Source organism: Oncorhynchus mykiss, chromosome 29 (genome assembly GCF_057628025.1).
Source record: "Oncorhynchus mykiss isolate SJ-2025 chromosome 29, ASM5762802v1, whole genome shotgun sequence".
NCBI classification, from domain to species: Eukaryota; Metazoa; Chordata; class Actinopteri; order Salmoniformes; family Salmonidae; genus Oncorhynchus; species Oncorhynchus mykiss.
The window spans coordinates 44,231,761-44,254,000 of NC_143050.1; the positions used below are offsets into that span (position 1 = coordinate 44,231,761).

Sequence of the window (22,240 nt, forward strand, 5' to 3'; positions counted from 1 at the left end):
GTGTTGCATTGTCTCTCTTCCCCCAGGATTTGTACTGCATGTGTCTAGACAGTGCCCCCCCCCCCCTCTCTCTCTCTCTGTTCCACTTACTGCTGCTGGCACTAAAAGGGACAGACAGACCGAACACGCACACTATTTATAGGCTATCCCCTCTAAAGAGAACACTAGCTACTAGCTCATAGCTGCCTATCTGAAGCTCTACGGTCTTTCAGCCATTGTGATTTTAGGCCATTGCATGTGTATTAGGTACCACAAGTATAAGAAAGCAAAAAGAGCAGGCAATAGAACATTCTTTAGATAATTTCGTTGCCCTTAGAATTGATAACAAGTGATGCAATTTTTATCTCTTGAATGAATGTCAAGTCATTGAAGAATGTCTAATCCAAATAGTCAGTATGATTCTGTGTGAAAATGAGTCCGACATTATCTGAGCATTGTAGTTTGGGGGCAGCCAATCATGTTGAGGCTAAATGTTGGATCAAATAATAATACACTGTTCAATCATAATTCTGAGAAAAAGACTGAATTAAAGGTTAAAATTAGTGATTTTTTTTAAAATATGATTTGTCAGTACATTATGTAAATGTTTTGATGATACAGGTCACGTTTGGCTATAACTGGATGGATATCGCAATATTATTACTAGCTCTCCTCCTAGGGGTGAGTGACGTCATCTCACTGTAATGAAGGTATGTCCAGGAGTCATACTGGATGGATGTCTCATAACCACACCAAACACGTGCTACTTGTTCTACTTAGAAGCCTGCTGATCTATGGCTGCATTCATGTGCTGGTAATGAGGAGATGGAGGAAGAGAGGGATTTGATTTTATTAGGATCTCTTTTAGTCCCCATTTGGACTAATCTTCCAAGAGTCCTTTAACATTAAAATACAGTTTATAATACAATCACATTTTCACATATAACACAATGTTAGAAACATACATAATACACCGACATATTGGCCAGATAAATACTGTGAAGAGGGGGGACATCTATTTGTATCTGGCTTTCTCTTTAACCTCTCTTTCCTGATGGCTTATAATAGTGCTGTTTAGTATTTATCTCCTGCCTCTGTCAGTCTGTGTGTGTTGTGGGGGAGGGGGGCAATTCAGCCGGGGGGGAGCATGGATCACTCCCCTCTCGCCCAAATCTCTAACAAACTTCAGCGGCTTGGGGAAACTCAGCTAAATTATGACACAAAAAATTATTAATGCTAAAATTAAAGTAAAAAAACATAGTTGCAATTAACTGTCTAAACAACTCAATGTTATATGGCTACCTTCAATTTTGATTTGATATCAATGTTATATGGCTACCTTCAATTTTGATTTGATATCAATGTTATATGGCTACCTTCAATTTTGATTTGATATCAATGTTATATGGCTACCTTCAATTTTGATTTGATATCAATGTTATATGGCTACCTTCAATTTTGATTTGATATCAATGTTATATGGCTACCTTCAATTTTGATTTGATATCAATGTTATATGGCTACCTTCAATTTTGATTTGATATCAATGTTATATGGCTACCTTCAATTTTGATTTGATATCAATGTTATATGGCTACCTTCAATTTTGATTTGATATCAATGTTATATGGCTACCTTCAATTTTGATTTGATATCAATGTTATATGGCTACCTTCAATTTTGATTTGATATCAATTTTATATGGCTACCTTCAATTTTGATTTGATATCAATGTTATATGGCTACCTTCAATTTTGATTTGATATCAATTTTATATGGCTACCTTCAATTTTGATTTGATATCAATGTTATATGGCTACCTTCAATTTTGATTTGATATCAATGTTATATGGCTACCTTCAATTTTGATTTGATATCAATGTTATATGGCTACCTTCAATTTTGATTTGATATCAATGTTATATGGCTACCTTCAATTTTGATTTGATATCAATGTTATATGGCTACCTTCAATTTTGATTTCATATCAATGTTATATGGCTACCTTCAATTTTGATTTCATATCAATGTTATATGGCTACCTTCAATTTTGATTTGATATCAATGTTATATGGCTACCTTCAATTTTGATTTGATATCCAATTAATTAACACTTTGAATGTGTCCTCAGGTGTGATGACATAATTCATGTTAATATAAAGGTTTAAAGCCAGACTCAGTCCCAAATAAATTCTCTTTTTTTTTCTGGTTTAAATCATCTAAAAATGTATAGACGAAAGATTAATTTGCCATTTGGGTCACTTCAAGGTAAGGGTGTAATGACCGTTCGTAAGGGGACCTCTGTTTGGTCTGCACTGTGAACCCAAATGGATACATAAAAAAAAAAAAGATATCACTAGGCTATTCCTACACTGTTTATTTTTTTATTGTAAAAAATATGTCATGCTATTCTGTTAGAGCCTATGTGCATGTTGTAATCAAAATTCAAATCTTAATTGGCTCATTTCAAACTGTCCTTTTGAGGTGCAGCCAAGAACTAGTTCTGTACGATGGCGAATGGTGGGGTCGATAAACCAGAATTGGAGGATCTGCCATAATTGTTTAATTCTCCAGGTTGGGAGCATTTTGGCTTCCTTGTAGGTTACAACGGCAATGGACAGACCATAGTGGATAAAACGGTATATCGCCACGCTCAACAAAAATAGCCTATGCAGCTGCCAACATCTAAAATATGTTGGCACATTTACACCGGCATCCCCCTAGTATACCCGGAGGAAGACCGAAACGCAAATAAACAAAATATCAAATAAAATGTATTAGTCACATAGACATAGTTAGCAGATGTTAATGTGAGTGTAGCGGAATTCTTGTGCTTCTAGTTCCAACAGGTGCAGTAATATCTAACAAGTAATCTAACAATTCCCAACAACTACCTAAGACACACAAATCTGTAGGTGTGAATGAGAATATGTACATACAAGTATATGGATGAGCGATGGCTGAGCGGCACAGGCAAGATGCAGTGGATGGTATAAATACAGTATATACATGTCTTACATTATTCATATCACATGTAAACATTAATAAAGTGGCATTGTTAAAGTGACTAGTGATCCATTTATTAAAGTGGCCAGTGATTGGCCCTCAATGTAGGCAGCAGCCTTTCTGAGTTAGTGATTTCTGTTTAGCAGTCTGATGGCTTTGAGAATGAAAAATGGCTTCTATCTCTCTGTCCCAGCTTTGATGCACCTGTACTGACCTCGCCTTTCGGATGGTAGCGGTGTGAACAGGCAGTGGCTCGGGTGGTTGTTGTCCTTGATGATCTTTTTGGCCTTCCTGTGACATCGGGTGGTGTAGGTGTCCTGGAGGGCAGGTAGTTTGCCCCCGGTGATGCATTGTGCAGACCGCACCACCCTCTGGAGAGCCTTGCGGTTGAGGGCGATGCAGTTACCGTACCAGGCTGTGATGTGATACAGCTCGAAAGGATGCTCTTGATTGTGCATCTGTAAAAGTCCTTCAGGGTTTTGGGTGACAAGCCAAATTTCTTCAGCCTTCTGAGGTTGACGAGGCGCTGTTGCGCCTTCTTCACAATGCTGTCTGTATGGGTGGACCATTTCAGTTTGTCTGTGATGTGTATGCAGAGGAACTTAAAACTTTCCACCTTTTCCACTGCTGTCCCTTTAATGTGGATAGGGGGCTCCCTCTGCTGTTTCCTGAAGTCCACAGTCATCTCCTTTGTTTTGTTGATGTCGAGTGAGAGGTTGTTTTCCTGACACCACACTCCCTCACCTCCTCCCTGTAGGCTGTCTCGTCGTTGTTGGTAATCAAGCCCACTACTGTTGTGTCTTCTGCAAACTTGATGATTGAGCTGGAGGTGTACATGGCCACGCAGTCGTGGGAGTACAGGAAAGGGCTGAGCACGCACCCTTGTGGGGCCCCAGTGTTGAGGGTCAGTGAAGGGATGTTGTTTCCTACCTTCAACTCCAATTGCACAGAGCTGGGTTGAGACTCAGGGCCTCCATCTTGATGATGAGCTTAGAGGGTACTATGGTGTTGAATGCTGAGCTGTAGTCAGTGAACAGCATTCTTACATAGGTATTCGTTTGGGGACCTGTTGGGGCGGTATACAAACTGAAGTGGGTCTAGCGTGGCCTGTAAGGTGGAGGTGATTATAATCCTTGACTAGCCTCTCTAAGCACTTCATGACCACAGAAGTGAGTGCTACGGGGCAGTAGTCATTTAGTTCTGTTTTCTTTGCCTTCTTGGGTACAGGAACAATGGTGGCCATCTTGAAGCATGTGGGGACAACAGACTGGAATAGGGAGCGATTGAATATGTCCGTAAACACACCAGCCAGCTGGTCTGCACATGCTCTGAGGGCGCAGCTAGGGATGCCGTCTGTCTGGGCCAGCAGCCTTGCAAGGGTTATCACATTTAAATGTTTTACTCGCGTCCGCCACGGAGGGGGAGGGGGGTGCAGTCCTTGTTTGCTGATTCTGGTTGGGCCAAAGAAATTACAAGAGCAATATGTAGGCTATGTTTTACAGGCTTTGGTTTATAGCCACGGATATGCGCCCATTCTCAGTGGTTGAGAATAGGGGATTTCAGCACTTCGTGAAATTCCTGGAGCCACCTTACGAACTTCCCTCTTGCACCCATTTCAGCAACTGCCTAGTACCTGCTCTATATTACATTTTTTTGGTTACATTTTCATTGTTGAACATAAGACTGTAAAACACCAAGAAATCAGCTCCAATGATTTATAATTTTGGAAATCTGTTCCCAAGTATTCCAACACATAATAGAAGACACATGATATGATACAAATGTAAGCAGGCTTTAAAATGATTGTATTAGTCTTGAGCTGGCTCCAGAGCATTGAAGCTGTAAAACAGGGAATAACAAAAAATCAGAAGACATTACAACCCTGCACAACATCAATTCACCTCCCAAGTTTAGATAAGAATAACCACATACAAAGAAAATGTATTTTTTTTTAACCTAAAGTGCTGGTACTGCTTGATCTTTGGCAGCGGCCTGAAGTACGGAGTCAGGTGTTGTTGCCAGCCATAGCTTTCCACCAGCACCGTTCCATCCTCCAGTCCAACCTGCTGTGGGATGTTGATCCCTGTCACAGTGCTGTCCTTTACAACACCAGCAATCTCAGACAAAGTGTTCACTCTGTTCTTTCTGAAGCGCTGCTTGATGAGCCCGAAGCACCAAACTTGGTGTGGTCTGTGATCAGGAAGTGAAGGTCAAGATTGTGGTCGAGTTTGTGCATGGTCCACCAGGCACAATACCAGAGCACAAACTCTTTCTTGTTTTGGCCACTGCAGTTATCACAATTCAGGTCCACACGTGTTTTCCCAGCTCCGTAGTTGGTGAAGAAATGGTGCATGTAGTTGATAACATCGCTGCTGCCTTTGCTTGCTTGGGCCAGCTCTCTTTTTGAAGGGAGGCATTAGACCATTCTCCTTGTGTGACTGGTGGAGGAGTGTCAGGCGTGTTCTACTGATGCTGAAAGACAAATTCCAGATACAAATATTTTAGCATTATTATACAATAGATGTGAAATGGCATTCTGAGAACATCACTAACGTTACACACACGTTAATGTTAGCTAGCAAGCCAGCCCCTAACCTCAGCTAACATTAGCTAGCTAACAGCAAGCTTTAACTTGATCTTTTGTTTAGACATGTCACGTTACGTTAGCTAGCTAGCTAAAAAATGAACTATAATCCCAATCCATAGAGTAACGTTACTAGCAATACAAACCGATTGTCATAACTCTAGCTTGCTAACCAAATAACGTAAAGCTGGCAGCAAGCTTTAGCTTGCAATGAAAACAACTTTCTGACCAAATTAGAAATGTATGATATCTGTAGCTAGATTCTTGCCTGTATACATGGATGAAAGCTTCACGGCAACTGCAACCCCTTTTTATAAGACATCCTGTGTTTCCGTTTAGTTTGCATAGCTTGTTTTGCCCGTTGTGTTCCACTGATTTCAAAACGTGTTATTAAATGAGAGAGTCCGTATTGCATGGCACGATGATCGTCCAGAAAAGTAGTTCATCACATCTTTTTTCCCACTGACCTTTGTCGATAGCTCCTGATAAATTCAGGGCAGCAATGTTATTGAGAGCAGTAGCAACATATTTGCAGTTCTCCATGGATAAAATATCTTTTGAAAACTGCAGTCAAGTTATCTACGCAGCAGCTCATTTTATAGACACGATGCAACACCGCAGACCAATCCAAACTCATCTTTCGGCATGTCCAGCCCACTCATTATCTCAGCCAATCATGGCTAGCGAGAAGGTTGCTGACTTTTTTGTGGCTAAACCAACTAGGCTCGTTATTTTAACAATTTTATTCGTATTTACAGATAACATGCTTGAGTTTGATTTTAAGGCACATGAAAGTTCGAGAAGGCATTTCTGACAAACGCATTTTGATTGAAAAAAAATTACGTTCAAAAGGCTCTCCTGTGTTGTCGTGACTTGTGGCATATGCCTAGTTTCCTGAATTGGGTCTAGTATAGCCATTTGGAATAAATGAGACTCGCTGAGTCTAGCTTTAATAATACCCACATTTTTACTCATTATTCTGTCTTTAAATCAGTAATCATATTCTGTCATTTCAAATGAAAAACATAAATTTCCTTGTATAATGATGATTATAACCAATTGTCTCACTATTATATTTTTAGTAAGATTCACAGTAATTTTGCTAAACCTAGATAAAAAGCCATAATTTTATTATAATATTACCTGCCTCGTGCTTAACAATTATTCATACATTTGGTCTAGGACAACATATTTTTTCCATGTGTGCGTGCAGATGCTTGAGCGCCTGTGTGTCTGTGAGCTGCTGTATGCGTGCGTGGCTGCGTGTGTCCGCGCACTCACTATCAGCCTGGCTTCTCCAAGATAGGAGCAGAGCCTGGCAGTGAGTCGACTAGACTGCGACCAGCAGCAGTGTTATCGACCAGGGGACGCTGAGGACAGCGTGGAAATGTGAACATGATTAGACCTGATAGCATCTCTGTTGTACCCTCAGCTGGACACAGACAGACAGGACTACACCAGCCTGGCTGCTGCTACTGTTGGGCCCTGCACTGATACAAATACACATCTACTGCAGTGGTATTTTGTCAAGGCTATGATCATTGATTGGCGCTATCACTTATCTGCTTCTAATTATATTATTTCTCTCTGCCTTATATTTTAGCCTGGGTGGTGTTCATTAAGGCACCGTAGCAAAAAACTTTGCAACAGAAAAAAAAACGGTGTGTTTTCTCTTGGACAAGTTCAGATCGTAACTCCCAGTTTCAGACAGTTTTGTGCCTGCTGAACACGACCCTGGTCTGTGCTTTAGCCTACTTCTCTGACATTTACTATGGTTCCGAAGTCCTACATATCTAATAGGCTACTTCAATCTTCCCTCTCTGCCATTCCTTCTCCTCTGACTGATGTATCTTTCCTGTCTTCCTCTCCTCCTCCTCAGACTCGCAGCGCTCCCACCTTTCCTCCTTCACCATGAAGCTGAAGGACAGGTTCCACTCTCCAAAGATCAAGAGGACCCCATCGAAGAAGGGCAAGCAGCTGCAGGTCGAGCCAGCCGTCAAGAGCCAAGAGAAACCTGTCAACAAGGTGGGTGGGAGGTAGAGCTAGGCAATACTAAAAATTATATTGTGATAAATTGACCTTTTTTTAGGCACAGTTACTTTCCATTAGGGCTCTAGACTGATTTTTTCCAGTGCGAAGTAGGACATAAAATGAGTTGACTATTTCATCTGACATGATCAGGGAATGCATGATGGCTATTTTGATGTGCAAACATGTCAAAATAGGATCCAGAATAATCAGATCTTTTTGGCTCTTTCTAGATGAGTTTGCCAGCATCTCTTTAGTGCATTTTGGCCTAGGCTATGCTACATTATTCACCACCTGAGGAAGTAGGAGCTCAAAACACATTGGCTAAGTATGATATTGTTGCTAGATAGTCATGCAATTGATCGAACAGTAATTTCACCGCAAATGGCACACTCTGCTCTGTTCCGCCAGCGCGTCATCAGAATTACATACTCCGTTATTTCCTAAATATTGAGAGTTGAGAATTTTTTTACAATTGTTATACTCGCATAAAGCTGAGTCTATCCAAATTTTTTAACAGAAGTTACAGTAGCAATTCAATTTTGAAATGTTGCTCAACTGACCTACAATGCCTTCAGAAAGTACTCATACCCCTTGACTAATTCCACTTTATATTGTTACAGCCTGAATTCTAAATGCATTAAATATATGTTTTGTCACCCATCTACACACAATACCACATAATGACAAGGTGTTTTAAGAAATGTTTGCAAATTTATTGAAAATTAAATGCAGATGGCTGATTTACATAAGTATTCATACCAGAGTCAATACTTTTATAGAAACACCTTTGGCAGCGATTACAACTGTGAGTCTTTCTGGGTAAGTCTCGAAGAGCTTTCCACACCTGGATTTTGCAACATTTGCCCATTTATCCTTTCAAAATTACTTAAGCTCTTTCAAATTGGTTGTTGATCATTGCTAGACAACCATTTTCAGGTCTTGCCATAGATTTTCAATTGGATTTAGGTCAAAACTGTAACCTGACCACTCAGGGACATTCACTGTCTTCTTGGCCTGCTGAAAGGTGAATTGATCTCCCAGTATCTGCTGGAAAGCAGACTGAACCAGGTTTTTCCTATAGGATTTTTCCTGTAATTTTCTAAATTCTGTGTATTTTTATCCTGAAAAACTCCCCAGTCCTTAACAATTACAAGCCTACCCATAACATGATGCTGCCACCACTATGCTTGAAAATATGGAGTGTGTTACTCAGTAATGTGTTGTATTTGATTTGCCCCAGACATAACACTTTTTATTCAGGAACAAAAGTCAATTGCTTTGCCACATTTTTGCAGTTTTACTTAAGTGCCTTGTTGCAAACAAGATGTATGTTTTGGAATATTTTTATTCTGTACAGGCTTCCTTCTTTTCACTCTGTCAATTAGGTTAGTATTGTGGTGTAATTACAATGTTTTTGAATCATCCTCAGTTTTCTCCTGTCACAGCTATTAAAACTCTTGAACTGTTTTAAAGTCACCATTGGCCTAATGGTGAAATCCCTGAGCGGTTTCGTTCCTCTCGGGCAACTGAGTTAGGAAGGACGCCTGCATCTTTGTAGTGACTTGGTGTATTGAATCACCATACAAAGTGTAATTAGTGACTTCACCATACTCAAAGGGATATTCAATGTCTGTGTTTTGTATGTTTACCCATCTACCAATAGGTATCCTTGTTTGTGAGGCATTGAGCGACTTTACAGATAATTGCATGTGTGGAGTACAGAGATGAGGTAGTCATTAAAAAATTCACGTTAAACACTATTATTGCACACACAGTGAGTCAATGCAACTCATTATGTTACGTGTTAAGCAAATGTTTACTTCTGAACTTGGCTTGCTATAACAAAGGGGTTGAATACCTATTGACTCAAGACATTTGAGAATTTGTAAAAATTCTGAAAACATAATTCCACTTTGACATCATGGGTAGTGTAGGCCAGTGACATTTAAAAATTGTTTTAATACATTTTAAATTCAGGCTGTAACACAACAACATTTGGAAAAAGTCGAGGTGTGAATACTTTCTGAAAGCATGGTATGCTTGCGCTTATCAGAATGCATCTCTCCCTTCACACAGGTTCATGCACGTTGCTGTTGACCAAATAATTGTTTTATAACCAAATAATCATCAGGACATTGTGTAGCCTAATCACCGAAATTACAGATTGCTTCAGGAAGAGGACATTGTGGTAAGTGGAGGGCAATGTCGGAGTCTTTCATTTTTGGTTTATGGTTCCAGCTCTAGTGGGAGGGGTGCTAGTGTGTATACTCGCATGTCGTGGGAAACCAAGCTCTCCCGCCTATCCCATGCTCTTGTTTACCTGTGTGTGTGTGTGTGTGTGTGTGTGTCGTTTTCCATCCTGTGCCTTTCTATTGCTCTGCCATATTGTGTGTTTGTGTGTGAGAGGTTCCCGTGGGTTCTCTGTTTCTGGGCTGTTTGGGGTATTGGTGCTAGCCTCAAGCGTGAGACCCAGGCTGCTTCCCAAATGGCACCCAATACCCTATATAGTGCACTATTACCCATAAAGCCCTGGTCAAAACTAGTGCACTAAATAGGGGATAGGGTTGTGGAGTACCCATACAGACATGAATGGAGCTGAAGCTGGCCAGTTTCATGAATGAACACTCATTCCCAAGGCTATTAGGATAATGACTTGACTTCCCCAACAGTGTTGTATATGGCCATATGAGAGCGGGATTCTCATGGTGGTGCTTGTAACACTGGAGTTGTGGGTTTGATTTAGGGTTGGGTGATATTACGATAGCAACGTCTATCAATGATGATTGACTGCGATCGTTGATGGTGACGACATTGTGATGTGCCAGACAATTGTTTAGCCTATTTGAGGTTGACTGGCGCAGTGCATAGAATAGCTGAGTCTTGCAGCTCGCAGCAGGGGAGCAAGTGACATTCTGAGTAATTTGCCTGTTCCTATTTGCTATATCCTATTTCAATAAATATATTATATAGCCTACAGAACGCAAGAGAGGAATGTAGGCCAGACAGAGCAGAGAATTCCTTCAAAGCAGCACGAGATGTCCAGTCAGAAAATATTGTTTCGCTCTCTGTCGAGCATTAGACTATATAATTTGGGCTCCCGAGTGGCGCAGCGGTCTAAGGCACTGCATCTCAGTTCAAGAGGCGTCACTACAGTCCCTGGTTTGAACCCAGGCTGTATCACATCCAGCCGGGATTGGGAGTCCCATAGGGCGGCGCACAATTGGCCCAGCATCGTCCGGGTTTGGCCGGGGTAGGTCGTCATTGTAAATAAGAATTTGTTCTTAACTGACTTGCCAAGTTAAATAAAGGTTAAAAAAAACAGATTAAAAAAAACAGCCTATATTCCCTTCTCGCCATTCTATAGTCCATGAATATGACTGAAAGTCGCGCTTCATCGTTTTATGCATGGTTTCACACCATCAAACAATGAATGTAGGGCCCTATAAAATCTGCTTTGTATACGGACGGAATCCAGAGATTAAAACGGAATTCAACAATAATCCCCCAAAAAATGTAATTAGTAGGAAATCAACTACACTGAACAAAAATATACATGTTTCATACGCTAAAATTAAACATCCCAGAAATGTTAAATTAGCACAAAAAGCTTAATCATGTTCTCTGCTATCCACATTATGTTTTAAATATTATTTTGGGTATAGGGGAGGGTCATTATGTTTTAAATATTATTTTGGGTATAGGGGAGGGTCGTTATGTTTTAAATATTATTTTGGGTATAGGGGAGGGTCGTTATGTTTTAAATATTATTTTGGGTATAGGGGAGGGTCGTTATGTTTTAAATATTATTTTGGGTATAGGGGAGGGTCGTTATGTTTTAAATATTATTTTGGGTATAGGGGAGGGTCGTTATGTTTTAAATATTATTTTGGGTATAGGGGAGGGTCGTTATGTTTTAAATATTATTTTGGGTATAGGGGAGGGTCGTTATGTTTTAAATATTATTTTGGGTATAGGGGAGGGTCGTTATGTTTTAAATATTATTTTGGGTATAGGGGAGGGTCGTTATGTTTTAAATATTATTTTGGGTATAGGGGAGGGTCGTTATGTTTTAAATATTATTTTGGGTATAGGGGAGGGTCGTTATGTTTTAAATATTATTTTGGGTATAAGGGAGGGTCGTTAGGTTTTAAATATTATTTTGGGTATAGGGGAGGGTCGTTAGGTTTTAAATATTATTTTGGGTATAGGGGAGGGTCGTTATGTTTTAAATATTATTTTGGGTATAGGGGAGGGTCGTTATGTTTTAAATATTATTTTGGGTATAGGGGAGGGTCGTTATGTTTTAAATATTATTTTGGGTATAGGGGAGGGTCGTTATGTTTTAAATATTATTTTGGGTATAGGGGAGGGTCGTTATGTTTTAAATATTATTTTGGGTATAGGGGAGGGTCGTTATGTTTTAAATATTATTTTGGGTATAGGGGAGGGTCGTTATGTTTTAAATATTATTTTGGGTATAGGGGAGGGTCGTTATGTTTTAAATATTATTTTGGGTATAGGGGAGGGTCGTTATGTTTTAAATATTATTTTGGGTATAGGGGAGGGTCGTTATGTTTTAAATATTATTTTGGGTATAGGGGAGGGTCGTTATGTTTTAAATATTATTTTGGGTATAGGGGAGGGTCGTTATGTTTTAAATATTATTTTGGGTATAGGGGAGGGTCGTTATGTTTTAAATATTATTTTGGGTATAGGGGAGGGTCGTTAGGTTTTAAATATTATTTTGGGTATAGGGGAGGGTCGTTAGGTTTTAAATATTATTTTGGGTATAGGGGAGGGTCGTTATGTTTTAAATATTATTTTGGGTATAGGGGAGGGTCGTTATGTTTTAAATATTATTTTGGGTATAGGGGAGGGTCGTTATGTTTTAAATATTATTTTGGGTATAGGGGAGGGTCGTTATGTTTTAAATATTATTTTGGGTATAGGGGAGGGTCGTTATGTTTTAAATATTATTTTGGGTATAGGGGAGGGTCGTTATGTTTTAAATATTATTTGGGGTATAGGGGAGGGTCGTTATGTTTTAAATATTATTTTGGGTATAGGGGAGGTTCATTATGTTTTAAATATTATTTTGGGTATAGGGGAGGGTCGTTATGTTTTAAATATTATTTTGGGTATAGGGGAGGTTCATTATGTTTTTCAAGCGTTCAGGGCGGTTCAGGAAAAATATATTTTTACTGAAGGAAGGGCCATCCATTTTCATTTCCAGGGTCCAATTTCTCCAGATATCCCTCATTATAAACAATGTACAGTCCCTAGTAATAAGAGAGAACAAGGAAAATCCCTCCTTGCGAGGTTGAAAACCAAATGGCCAATAATCAATGATTTATATACACTTGTTGACTGACAAGGTGCTGTTTTAAAGCCACCGGGTCTCCATCTTGGCATTCCCTCTCCATTGTAATTTTTATTTTATTTAGGAAACTATAGAAATGCATTTATTAATGTTTACATTGTTTTTTTTGGTTTATTCTATTACAGACACCTTAATGCATACTTTAAAGTAATGTTATTTGAGCTAAACATAAACATTCATTTAAGAAAAAAAATGTTTACCTTTGTTTAACGAGAAGTCGATTAAGAACAAATTCTTATTTACAATGACAGCCTTGTCAGCTCGGGTATTCGATCTAGCATCCTTTCGGTTACTGGCCCAACGCTCTAACCACTAGGCTACCTGCCACCCCATTCATAACAAATCAAATAAAACATTTTCCTTTAGGTATCATTTTTTTTAACATTCATATATTACTATTCCCACTACAACAAAAAAAGACTTGTATACATGTAATTTTGTCCTTGAATCATTCTAATTTAAATGCTGTAGCATTTCATACGTTCCTATGGAGGACTACTTCTTCATTTACTGCAAATTGAATGTACAATTGTGTAAGCTTGCCTTGCAATGCAGCTGAAGTAACATAGCTAGCTAACTATTTACTTGCTTATTGTGTATTTGAGGATGAAAATAACTGTATGCCTATGGATGTGTAGCTAGCTACGTATGTAGCCAATCTGTGTATGTAACCTAAAACTTTAGGTTCTGAACTAATATTAATACCAATCTGTAAACCTCAGCTATCATAGTTGTTGTATCAACTTCAAGTCTGAATGGCATTAATGAAGCCTATGTGTAACAGGTGTGAAATGGTTAGCTAGTTAGCGGGGTGCGCGCTAATAGCGGTTCAATCAATGACGTCACTCCCTCTGAGACCTTGAAGTAGTTGTTCCCCTTGCTCTGCAAAAGCAGCGGCTTTTGTGGAGCGATGGGTAACTATTATTCGAGGGTGGCTGTTGTCGATGTGTGCAGAGGGTCCCTGGTTTGAACCCAGGTAGGGGCGAGGAGAGGGATGGAAGCTATACTGTTACATATGGATAGAGTATAATATAATAGCTTTATTGTGCCAAGGATGCAAGTCCTTAATTACACATGTACTGCAGTTATTACCACGCATGCTTGACATTCCCATATTGTAGCCTGTACATTGAATATATTCACTGATCATGTACTTTTCCTTGGCAAATAAAGGTGCGGTTCAGATATAAATCTGAGACATTCTTTTTCAGTCATTTCAAACTCCATTATTTGAATGATGCTGTGTCTGCATGTACAGTGGGGCAAAAAAGTATTTAGTCAGCCACCAATTGTGCAAGTTCTCCCACTTAAGATGAGAGGGCTGTAATTTTCATCATAGGTACACTTCAACTATGGCAGACAAAATTAGAAGAAAAAAAATCCAGAAAATCACATTGTAGGATTTTTAATGAATTTATTTTTAAATTATGGTGGAAAATAAGTATTTGGTCAATAACAAAAGTTTATCTCAATACTTTGTTATATACAGTGCCTTGCGAAAGTATTCGGCCCCCTTGAACTTTGCGACCTTTTGCCACATTTCAGGCTTCAAACATAAAGATATAAAACTGTATTTTTTTGTGAAGAATCAACAACAAGTGGGACACACTCATGAAGTGGAACGACATTTATTGGATATTTCAAACTTTTTAACAAATCAAAAACTGAAAAATTGGGCGTGCAAAATTATTCAGCCCCCTTAAGTTAATACTTTGTAGCGCCACCTTTTGCTGCGATTACAGCTGTAAGTCGCTTGGGGTATGTCTCTATCAGTTTTGCACATCGAGAGACTGACATTTTTTCCCATTCCTCCTTGCAAAACAGCTCGAGCTCAGTGAGGTTGGATGGAAAGCATTTGTGAACAGCAGTTTTCAGTTCTTTCCACAGATTCTCGATTGGATTCAGGTCTGGACTTTGACTTGGCCATTCTAACACCTGGACGTGTTTATTTTTGAACCATTCCATTGTAGATTTTTCTTTATGTTTTGGATCATTGTCTTGTTGGAAGACAAATCTCCGTCCCAGTCTCAGGTCTTTTGCAGACTCCATCAGGTTCTCTTCCAGAATGGTCCTGTATTTGGCTCCATCCATCTTCCCATCAATTTTAACCATCTTCCCTGTCCCTGCTGAAGAAAAGCAGGCCCAAACCATGATGCTGCCACCACCATGTTTGACAGTGGGGATGGTGTGTTCAGCTGTGTTGCTTTTACGCCAAACATAACGTTTTGCATTGTTGCCAAAAAGTTCAATTTTGGTATCATCTGACCAGAGCACCTTCTTCCACATGTTTGGTGTGTCTCCCAGGTGGCTTGTGGCAATCTTTTATCTTTTATGGATATCTTTAAGAAATGGCTTTCTTCTTGCCACTCTTCCATAAAGGCCAGATTTGTGCAATATACGACTGATTGTTGTCCTATGGACAGAGTCTCCCACCTCAGCTGTAGATCTCTGCAGTTCATCCAGAGTGATCATGGGCCTCTTGGCTGCATCTCTGATCAGTCTTCTCCTTGTATGAGCTGAAAGTTTAGAGGGACGGCCAGGTCTTGGTAGATTTGCAGTGGTCTGATACTCCTTCCATTTCAATATTATCGCTTGCACAGTGCTCCTTGGGATGTTTAAAGCTTGGGAAATCTTTTTGTATCCAAATCCGGCTTTAAACTTCTTCACAACAGTATCTCGGACCTGCCTGGTGTGTTCCTTGTTCTTCATGATGCTCTCTGCGCTTTTAACGGACCTCTGAGACTATCACAGTGCAGGTGCATTTATACGGAGACTTGATTACACACAGGTGGATTGTATTTATCATCATTAGTCATTTAGGTCAACATTGGATCATTCAGAGATCCTCACTGAACTTCTGGAGAGAGTTTGCTGCACTGAAAGTAAAGGGGCTGAATAATTTTGCACGCCCAATTTTTCAGTTTTTGATTTGTTAAAAAGTTTGAAATATCCAATAAATGTCGTTCCACTTCATGATTGTGTCCCACTTGTTGTTGATTCTTCACAAAAAAATACAGTTTTGTATCTTTATGTTTGAAGCCTGAAATGTGGCAAAAGGTCGCAAAGTTCAAGGGGGCCGAATACTTTCGCAAGGCACTGTACCCTTTGTTGGCAACGACAGATGGCAAACGTTTTCTGTAAGTTTTCACAAGGGTTTCACACACTGTTGCTGGTATTTTGGCCCATTCCTCCATGCAGATCTCCTCTAGAGCAGTGATGTTTTGGGGCTGTTGCTGGGCAACATGGACTTTCAACTCCCTCCAAAGATTTTCTATGGTGTTGAGGTCTGGAGACTGGCTAGGCCACTCCAGGACCTTGAAATGCTTCTTACGAAGTAACTCCTTCGTTGCCCGGGCGGTGTGTTTGGGATCATTGTCATGCTGAAAGACCCAGCCACGTTTCATCTTCAATGCCCTTGCTGATGGAAGGAGGTTTTCACTCAAAATCTCACGATACATGGCCCCATTCATTCTTTCCTTTACACGGACCAGTCGTCCTGGTCCCTTTGCAGAAAAACAGCCCCAAAGCATGATGTTTTACTCACCGTTCTTGTGATCATTTTGACCCCACGGGGTGAGATCTTGCGTGGAGCTCCAGATCGAGGGAGATTATCAGTGGTCTTGTATGTCTTCCATTTCCTAATAATTGCTCCCACAGTTGATTTCTTCAAACCAAGCTGCTTACCTATTGCAGATTCAGTCTTCCCAGCCTGGTGCAGGTCTACAATTTTGTTTCTGGTGTCCTTTGACAGCTCTTTGGTCTTGGCCATAGTGGAGTTTGGAGTGTGACTGTTTGAGGTTGTGGACAGGTGTCTTTTATACTGATAACAAGTTCAAACAGGTGCCATTTAATACAGGTAACGAGTAGAGGACAGAGGAGCCTCTTAAAGAAGAAGTTACAGGTCTGTGAGAGACAGAAATCTTGCTTGTTTGTAGGTGACCAAATACTTATTTTCCACCATAATTTGCAAATAAATTCATAAAAAATCCTACAATGTTATTTTCTGGATTTTTTTTTCTCTCAGTTTCTGTCATAGTTGACGTGTACCTATGATGAAAATGACAGGCCTCATCTTTTTAAGCGGGAGAACTTGCACAATTGGCAGCTGACTAAATACTTTTTTGCCCCACTGTATGTATTACAATTATACACTTCAACCATGTTACCACTCCTGCTCCTGGGACATCAATTATTACACATTGTAACTATGCAATAGACTAGAAACATGATTGATTTGTAATTCATATATAAAGAAGAAAAACTATGCATATCTAACTCCCTCCATCCTCATTGATCTGAGGACACAGGATAGTATTTCAATTAAATACTTAATTTCAACCAGTGGAGAATGTGAAATGCTTTATTGAAAGAAGTTCATTATCCAGGTGTTACAAATGCATTATAATTATGATCATTGTAATATTGTATTATAAATACAAGTTCAATCTGTACAATGCACATATGGTGTACTTTATAAAATGAGGAAGAATGACGAGGTGAGGTGTAAAAGACAGAAAGGGAAAGAGGTAAGAACAGTAGCAGACAGCATATGATTCTTGAATTACAGTGCTACCCTAATATTCTCTCAGTTCATCACATTTGCTGTGTCTCCTAACCTCCGGGCCAACTGGGGGGCCATCTCCGGGCCATCTTAAGTGCGGGTGAGGTGGCGATGATGGGACTGGCTTCCTCTCTCACATCAAAACATACCTGCAGACGAGTGACAGCTGGATAGAGAGCATAATTATGCCTTGTTTTTTCAATGTAAAGAATCTCTTCAATAATACTTCCTGTTGACCCAACCAAGTGACATCTCAACTATGATCATGCTGTGCCCTCTGTCAGCCAGTTCAGATGCGGGAGGGGTTCACCAAAACAGCTGATATGATTTAGAGGATTTACGGAGAGGGATGAAGTGAAGAAGAGAGACTTATTGTGTGTGTGTGTGTGGTCTCACCTGGTGTTATGCTGAAAAACAGACACATGAGGACAAACAATAGAAGATGATGTTAATAGAAGATACTGTATGTGACGCAGACACCTATCGGAGTGTATCTGAAACATTTAAATATAGAGGGCTATGTGTCTCACCACTTGGTTATTGCAAGGCTAACCCCCAGGGAAATCATGACTTGGCAGTAACAGATAGTCCAGTGAAAATGGCTGTGTTCATGTGGTGTAAATCTGAAAATTAGCAGCTGACATCTTAAAGGTTTTTTAATAAATGCATGTGAGACAGGTTCCATGTACAACAAGACAGGCAGAGATGGAGAAAAATAACACAGAACATTTTAATTACCTCTGGTTATGGACACTTTTGCCAAAGTAAAGCTTCCCCGGCCTGTTCCTCGGACAGTGAACATCTGGAAATATCTACATGTTCGACCCCTTGATCAGCTCGCTCTCTGAAGGTAAAGAAAACAACTTATGTTTTATAGATATGAAAACAATAACTGAAATATGACCGTTCAATCTAAAGCAGCAGATGTCATTTTCAGGTTACGTCAATACAGCCTGCTGCTTATCTGAGATGCCATCTTCATAGGTGTCTGCTTTGACTTCCTTTGTGTCGGAAAAAAGTTGCTTTCAGAACAATTATTTTTGATTGAAAATAAAGTTTTGCTCTCGACAAAAAGACACAAATGTACCCCCATAGCATATAACAGTTTGCCTGTGAATAACCACACCTTCATACAAACCTGCTACTGTATGCAGAATTCTTCACGCACAACTGAAGATGCTGCCAAATCCTGCCAGCACGCCCACAAGTGAGCCACTCAGGTGTGATGATGCATGGAAGAGGGAAAGAAATTAGATGGGTTGGGAAGGAGGGCTAATAGCTGAACAATAGACTATTCAACCTTTACTAAAGAAGCCGAGCTAGGTGTGAACCCCCCCCCTCCTATCACAGACCAGATTTGCCCTAACGACCAAAGTAATGACTTTAATAAAGTCATGACTTTTCAAATAAGTTACCTTACATGTTATGTTGGCTGACAATTTGTTAGCTACGCTGTCCTTACGACAATAGAATGAGTCAAAATTCACCCAAAGCTGAGAAGCGGCTTAAGAACGTTGGCTAAACTGGAACAAATTAATGGAATCAAACGTTTGCAGAGCCTGTTTTGACTGGAGTGATGCTTAGAAATCCATTAAAAAAATCTCTATCTCTTTATTTTACCACTACAATATGTTCGTCGGGCGAAACTGGAAAAAAATAACTTCTGTAGAAAGTAAACATTCGCACCTCGATGGTGTCAACTGTGCTTATGTCTGCGGAATAAAAAAAATAAAACCTGACTGGTCTAGCGATCAATGACAAACGAGCTCGCTGCCCAGATTTACATAATTACAAAGAGGAGATTCTCCTGATTTTAAAATGGTGCCCATGTAACAGTTTTGCTTCCGTTCCTCTCCTAGCCCCTACCTGGGCACGAACCAGGGACCCTCTGCACACATAGACAGCAGCCATCCTCAAAGAATCATTACCCATCGCTCCACAAAAGCCGCGGCCCTTGCAGAGCAAGGGGAACAACTACTTCAAGGTCTCAGAGCGAGTGACGTCACCGATTCGAACCGCTATTAGCACACATCCCGCTAACTAGCCGTTACACCCGACTCGAAAAAAGAAAAAAAATCTACACAGTGAGATATTTGGCGAAATAGACCGGCATGCCTCTCCATAGGAAAACAATGGGGGGAGCTCACCGTTCCAAGGGCAAAAAGTATTTTGGGGTTAGCATTTGATGACAACCGAGCTAGCTGCCCAGACTTACATAATGAGAAAGAGGATATTCTCATGATTTGAAATGGCATCCGACTTAGATATTTTTCAAGATATTTGGCAAAATAGACAGACATGCCTATATTTCCCCCATAGGCAACAATGGGAAGACCACAGAGTTCCAATATTAATTTAGTGTACATTTTAACTATAAAACAACGTGAGCAGGTCTCATTGCCAACAATAGTGAAGCAGGCATTGTGACGTTGACGATAAGCTGGGAATAGAACGTTCGGAAAGCGAGTTGGTGCTACAGTGCTCAATAGAACTAATAGGAGCTGGCATGGTGAAAATGCAGATGTTGATTTAGTTATGTATCCATAACGAATTACTATGGGAATAAATATCGCTGATTTACAGAAATATTGGAACAAAGTTGTCTCAATAAGGCAAACAATTTAGAATCCTCCAATCCTGTAGCCTACTCCCGACTGTCACGTTGTACAGCGCCATATTTTCCACTCCATCCTAACGGAAACCCTGAGGGTTTAATTTTTCTCTGAATGGAAACACCATAATATTAATAAAATTAATTAAGCCACATTTCTTCAAATCAATCCCATATACTATGTTATTACAAAAAAGGTTTTAAATTCTCTGGTAATGCCAATAGGGAATACTATCAAATGCTTCTCAAAGATGCCCTCTGGTGGTCAAACTTGCAGAAACATAAGAAATGGCAGAGAATTAAATGACGTGCCACAGAATGCAGGCAGCAGCATGCAGTGTCTGCAGTATGACACAACTTTTAAAGGAGGAAACACTGTGTATGTGTGGAATCTGTCTCTTTGGACAATGCTACATTTCATATTGTTTTTGTCAATGTGTGCTGTCATTTTTAGAGAGAGAGATTGGGATTTGGGCAAAAAAAGTCCTTCTCTACTTCCCCAGAGTCAGATGAACTCACGGATACCATTTTTATGTCTGCATTCAGTTTGAAGGAATTTGCTAACTTGCGTTAGAGCAATTGATTACCAGCGTTAACGCAATAACACCAAGTCTATGGGAACAGCTAGCAGTACCTGTAGAATTCCAGTCATTGCACTAATGCTAGTTAGCAGGGGCTTGCAAAACTACCTAATATGTCCTTCATACTGGACACAGGTACATAAAAATGGTATCCATGAGTTCATCCGACTCCAAAATCCCAAACCATCCCTTTAAGGCTGGAGTGACAGACTTACTGCCCAATCCGGCCCGCGGGTGGTTTGAGTAAAACCAAATCAAAACTGTGTATTTTCTGCAAATTTTGACGTCAAGGAAATACAACTAATTTTCATTGCGGCCCTCCTGACCTCGTTGAATACCGACTGCGGTCCCTGGGCATAATTAGTTTAGACACCCCTGCTTTAAGGGCTGGATTAAGCTTCTTTTGAAAATGCTCATTTTTCCATCCATCAATTATTATATCATATGAAGAGGGTTTCCTCCAAGTTACCATGTTTCATTGTGTTCATTGGGGCCATTATTTGATTTGATTTATTAGGATCCCTATTAGTCGATGCGAATGGCGATAGATTATTGTGATAGAAAATGACAACCGGTTCGAATAGTACCTCCCCGATTCACTGTTTCCATCCTTTTGTTGCCTACTGAAAACGACTTAGATTTCCTCTAAGCTTGGCCATGATTTTCATTCATTCTGTTCTGTAGAAGGTGAGTCGGCTGGAGGAGCAGGAGAAGGAGGTGGTGAGCGCTCTGCGTTACTTCAAGACCATAGTAGACAAGATTATGGTGGAGAAGAAGGTGCTGGAGATGTTGCCTGGCTCGGCCAGCAAGGTCCTGGAGGCCATTCTACCCCTGGTGCAGGTGGAGGCCCGGATAACACACAGGTATGTGGGCTGAGAATGTAGAAGGCCTTATAGTGAGCACAAGATGTTTAAAATGTCTTTTCAATCAAAAAGATGCATTTTCAACGTGTCTTCAATGTATAGGGGGCTAGCATGCAAAATAGTATGCAGGTAAAAGTAGATGGGCTTAGGTGAGTATTTAACATAGGTTAGTTGGATCTTAGTCTGTCATTTCTCATATATTGTAGCCCAGGCATGTTGCAACTTAGTGATATGGGCTTTGTGCTACATCACAAAGCATTCTTGCAGATTTGCCACAAAATAACAGAAACAAATGGTGGCCCCAAGATGTAACTTCATTTTGAGATTTGGGTGAGATATCCCTTTATCTATTAGATTCCTTACCCTGTAAGCAGTCTATGGACAAGGTATGACAGCGATCCGTGCTTTGGTTTTTGTTTACCTGGCCACTGTTTCAAATTCAAAATTTTTAGCATTTGTGGCACAAATCCAATGGTGTGATCGCTAACTGCTAGCTAGCTGCTTGTGGCTGCTAGAAGTAATGTGTCCTGTTGTAACATTTCTCTAAAAAAGGTACGGATGTTGCAAAATGATCAGGATCTACACTTGACATATATGTGTACCATACCGGGGCATATGGTATTTCAAGTGCACACATGGAGCGC

The 22,240-nt window shown here is 40.0% G+C and overlaps 1 protein-coding gene across 5 annotated transcripts in view; it reads left to right on the forward strand.

Annotated features, from left to right (window-relative positions):
* LOC110509502 (rap guanine nucleotide exchange factor 1) overlaps positions 1–22,240 on the forward strand; it is a 97,960-nt gene that overhangs the window by 36,078 nt on the left and 39,642 nt on the right. For all 5 annotated transcript variants that reach the window (XM_090227293.1, XM_090227295.1, XM_021590400.3 and 2 more), the window contains 2 exons: positions 7,449–7,594; positions 21,418–21,596. In XM_090227293.1, coding sequence (XP_090083419.1) covers positions 7,449–7,594; positions 21,418–21,596 — 325 coding nt within the window. The remainder of the gene's footprint in view (positions 1–7,448; positions 7,595–21,417; positions 21,597–22,240) is intronic.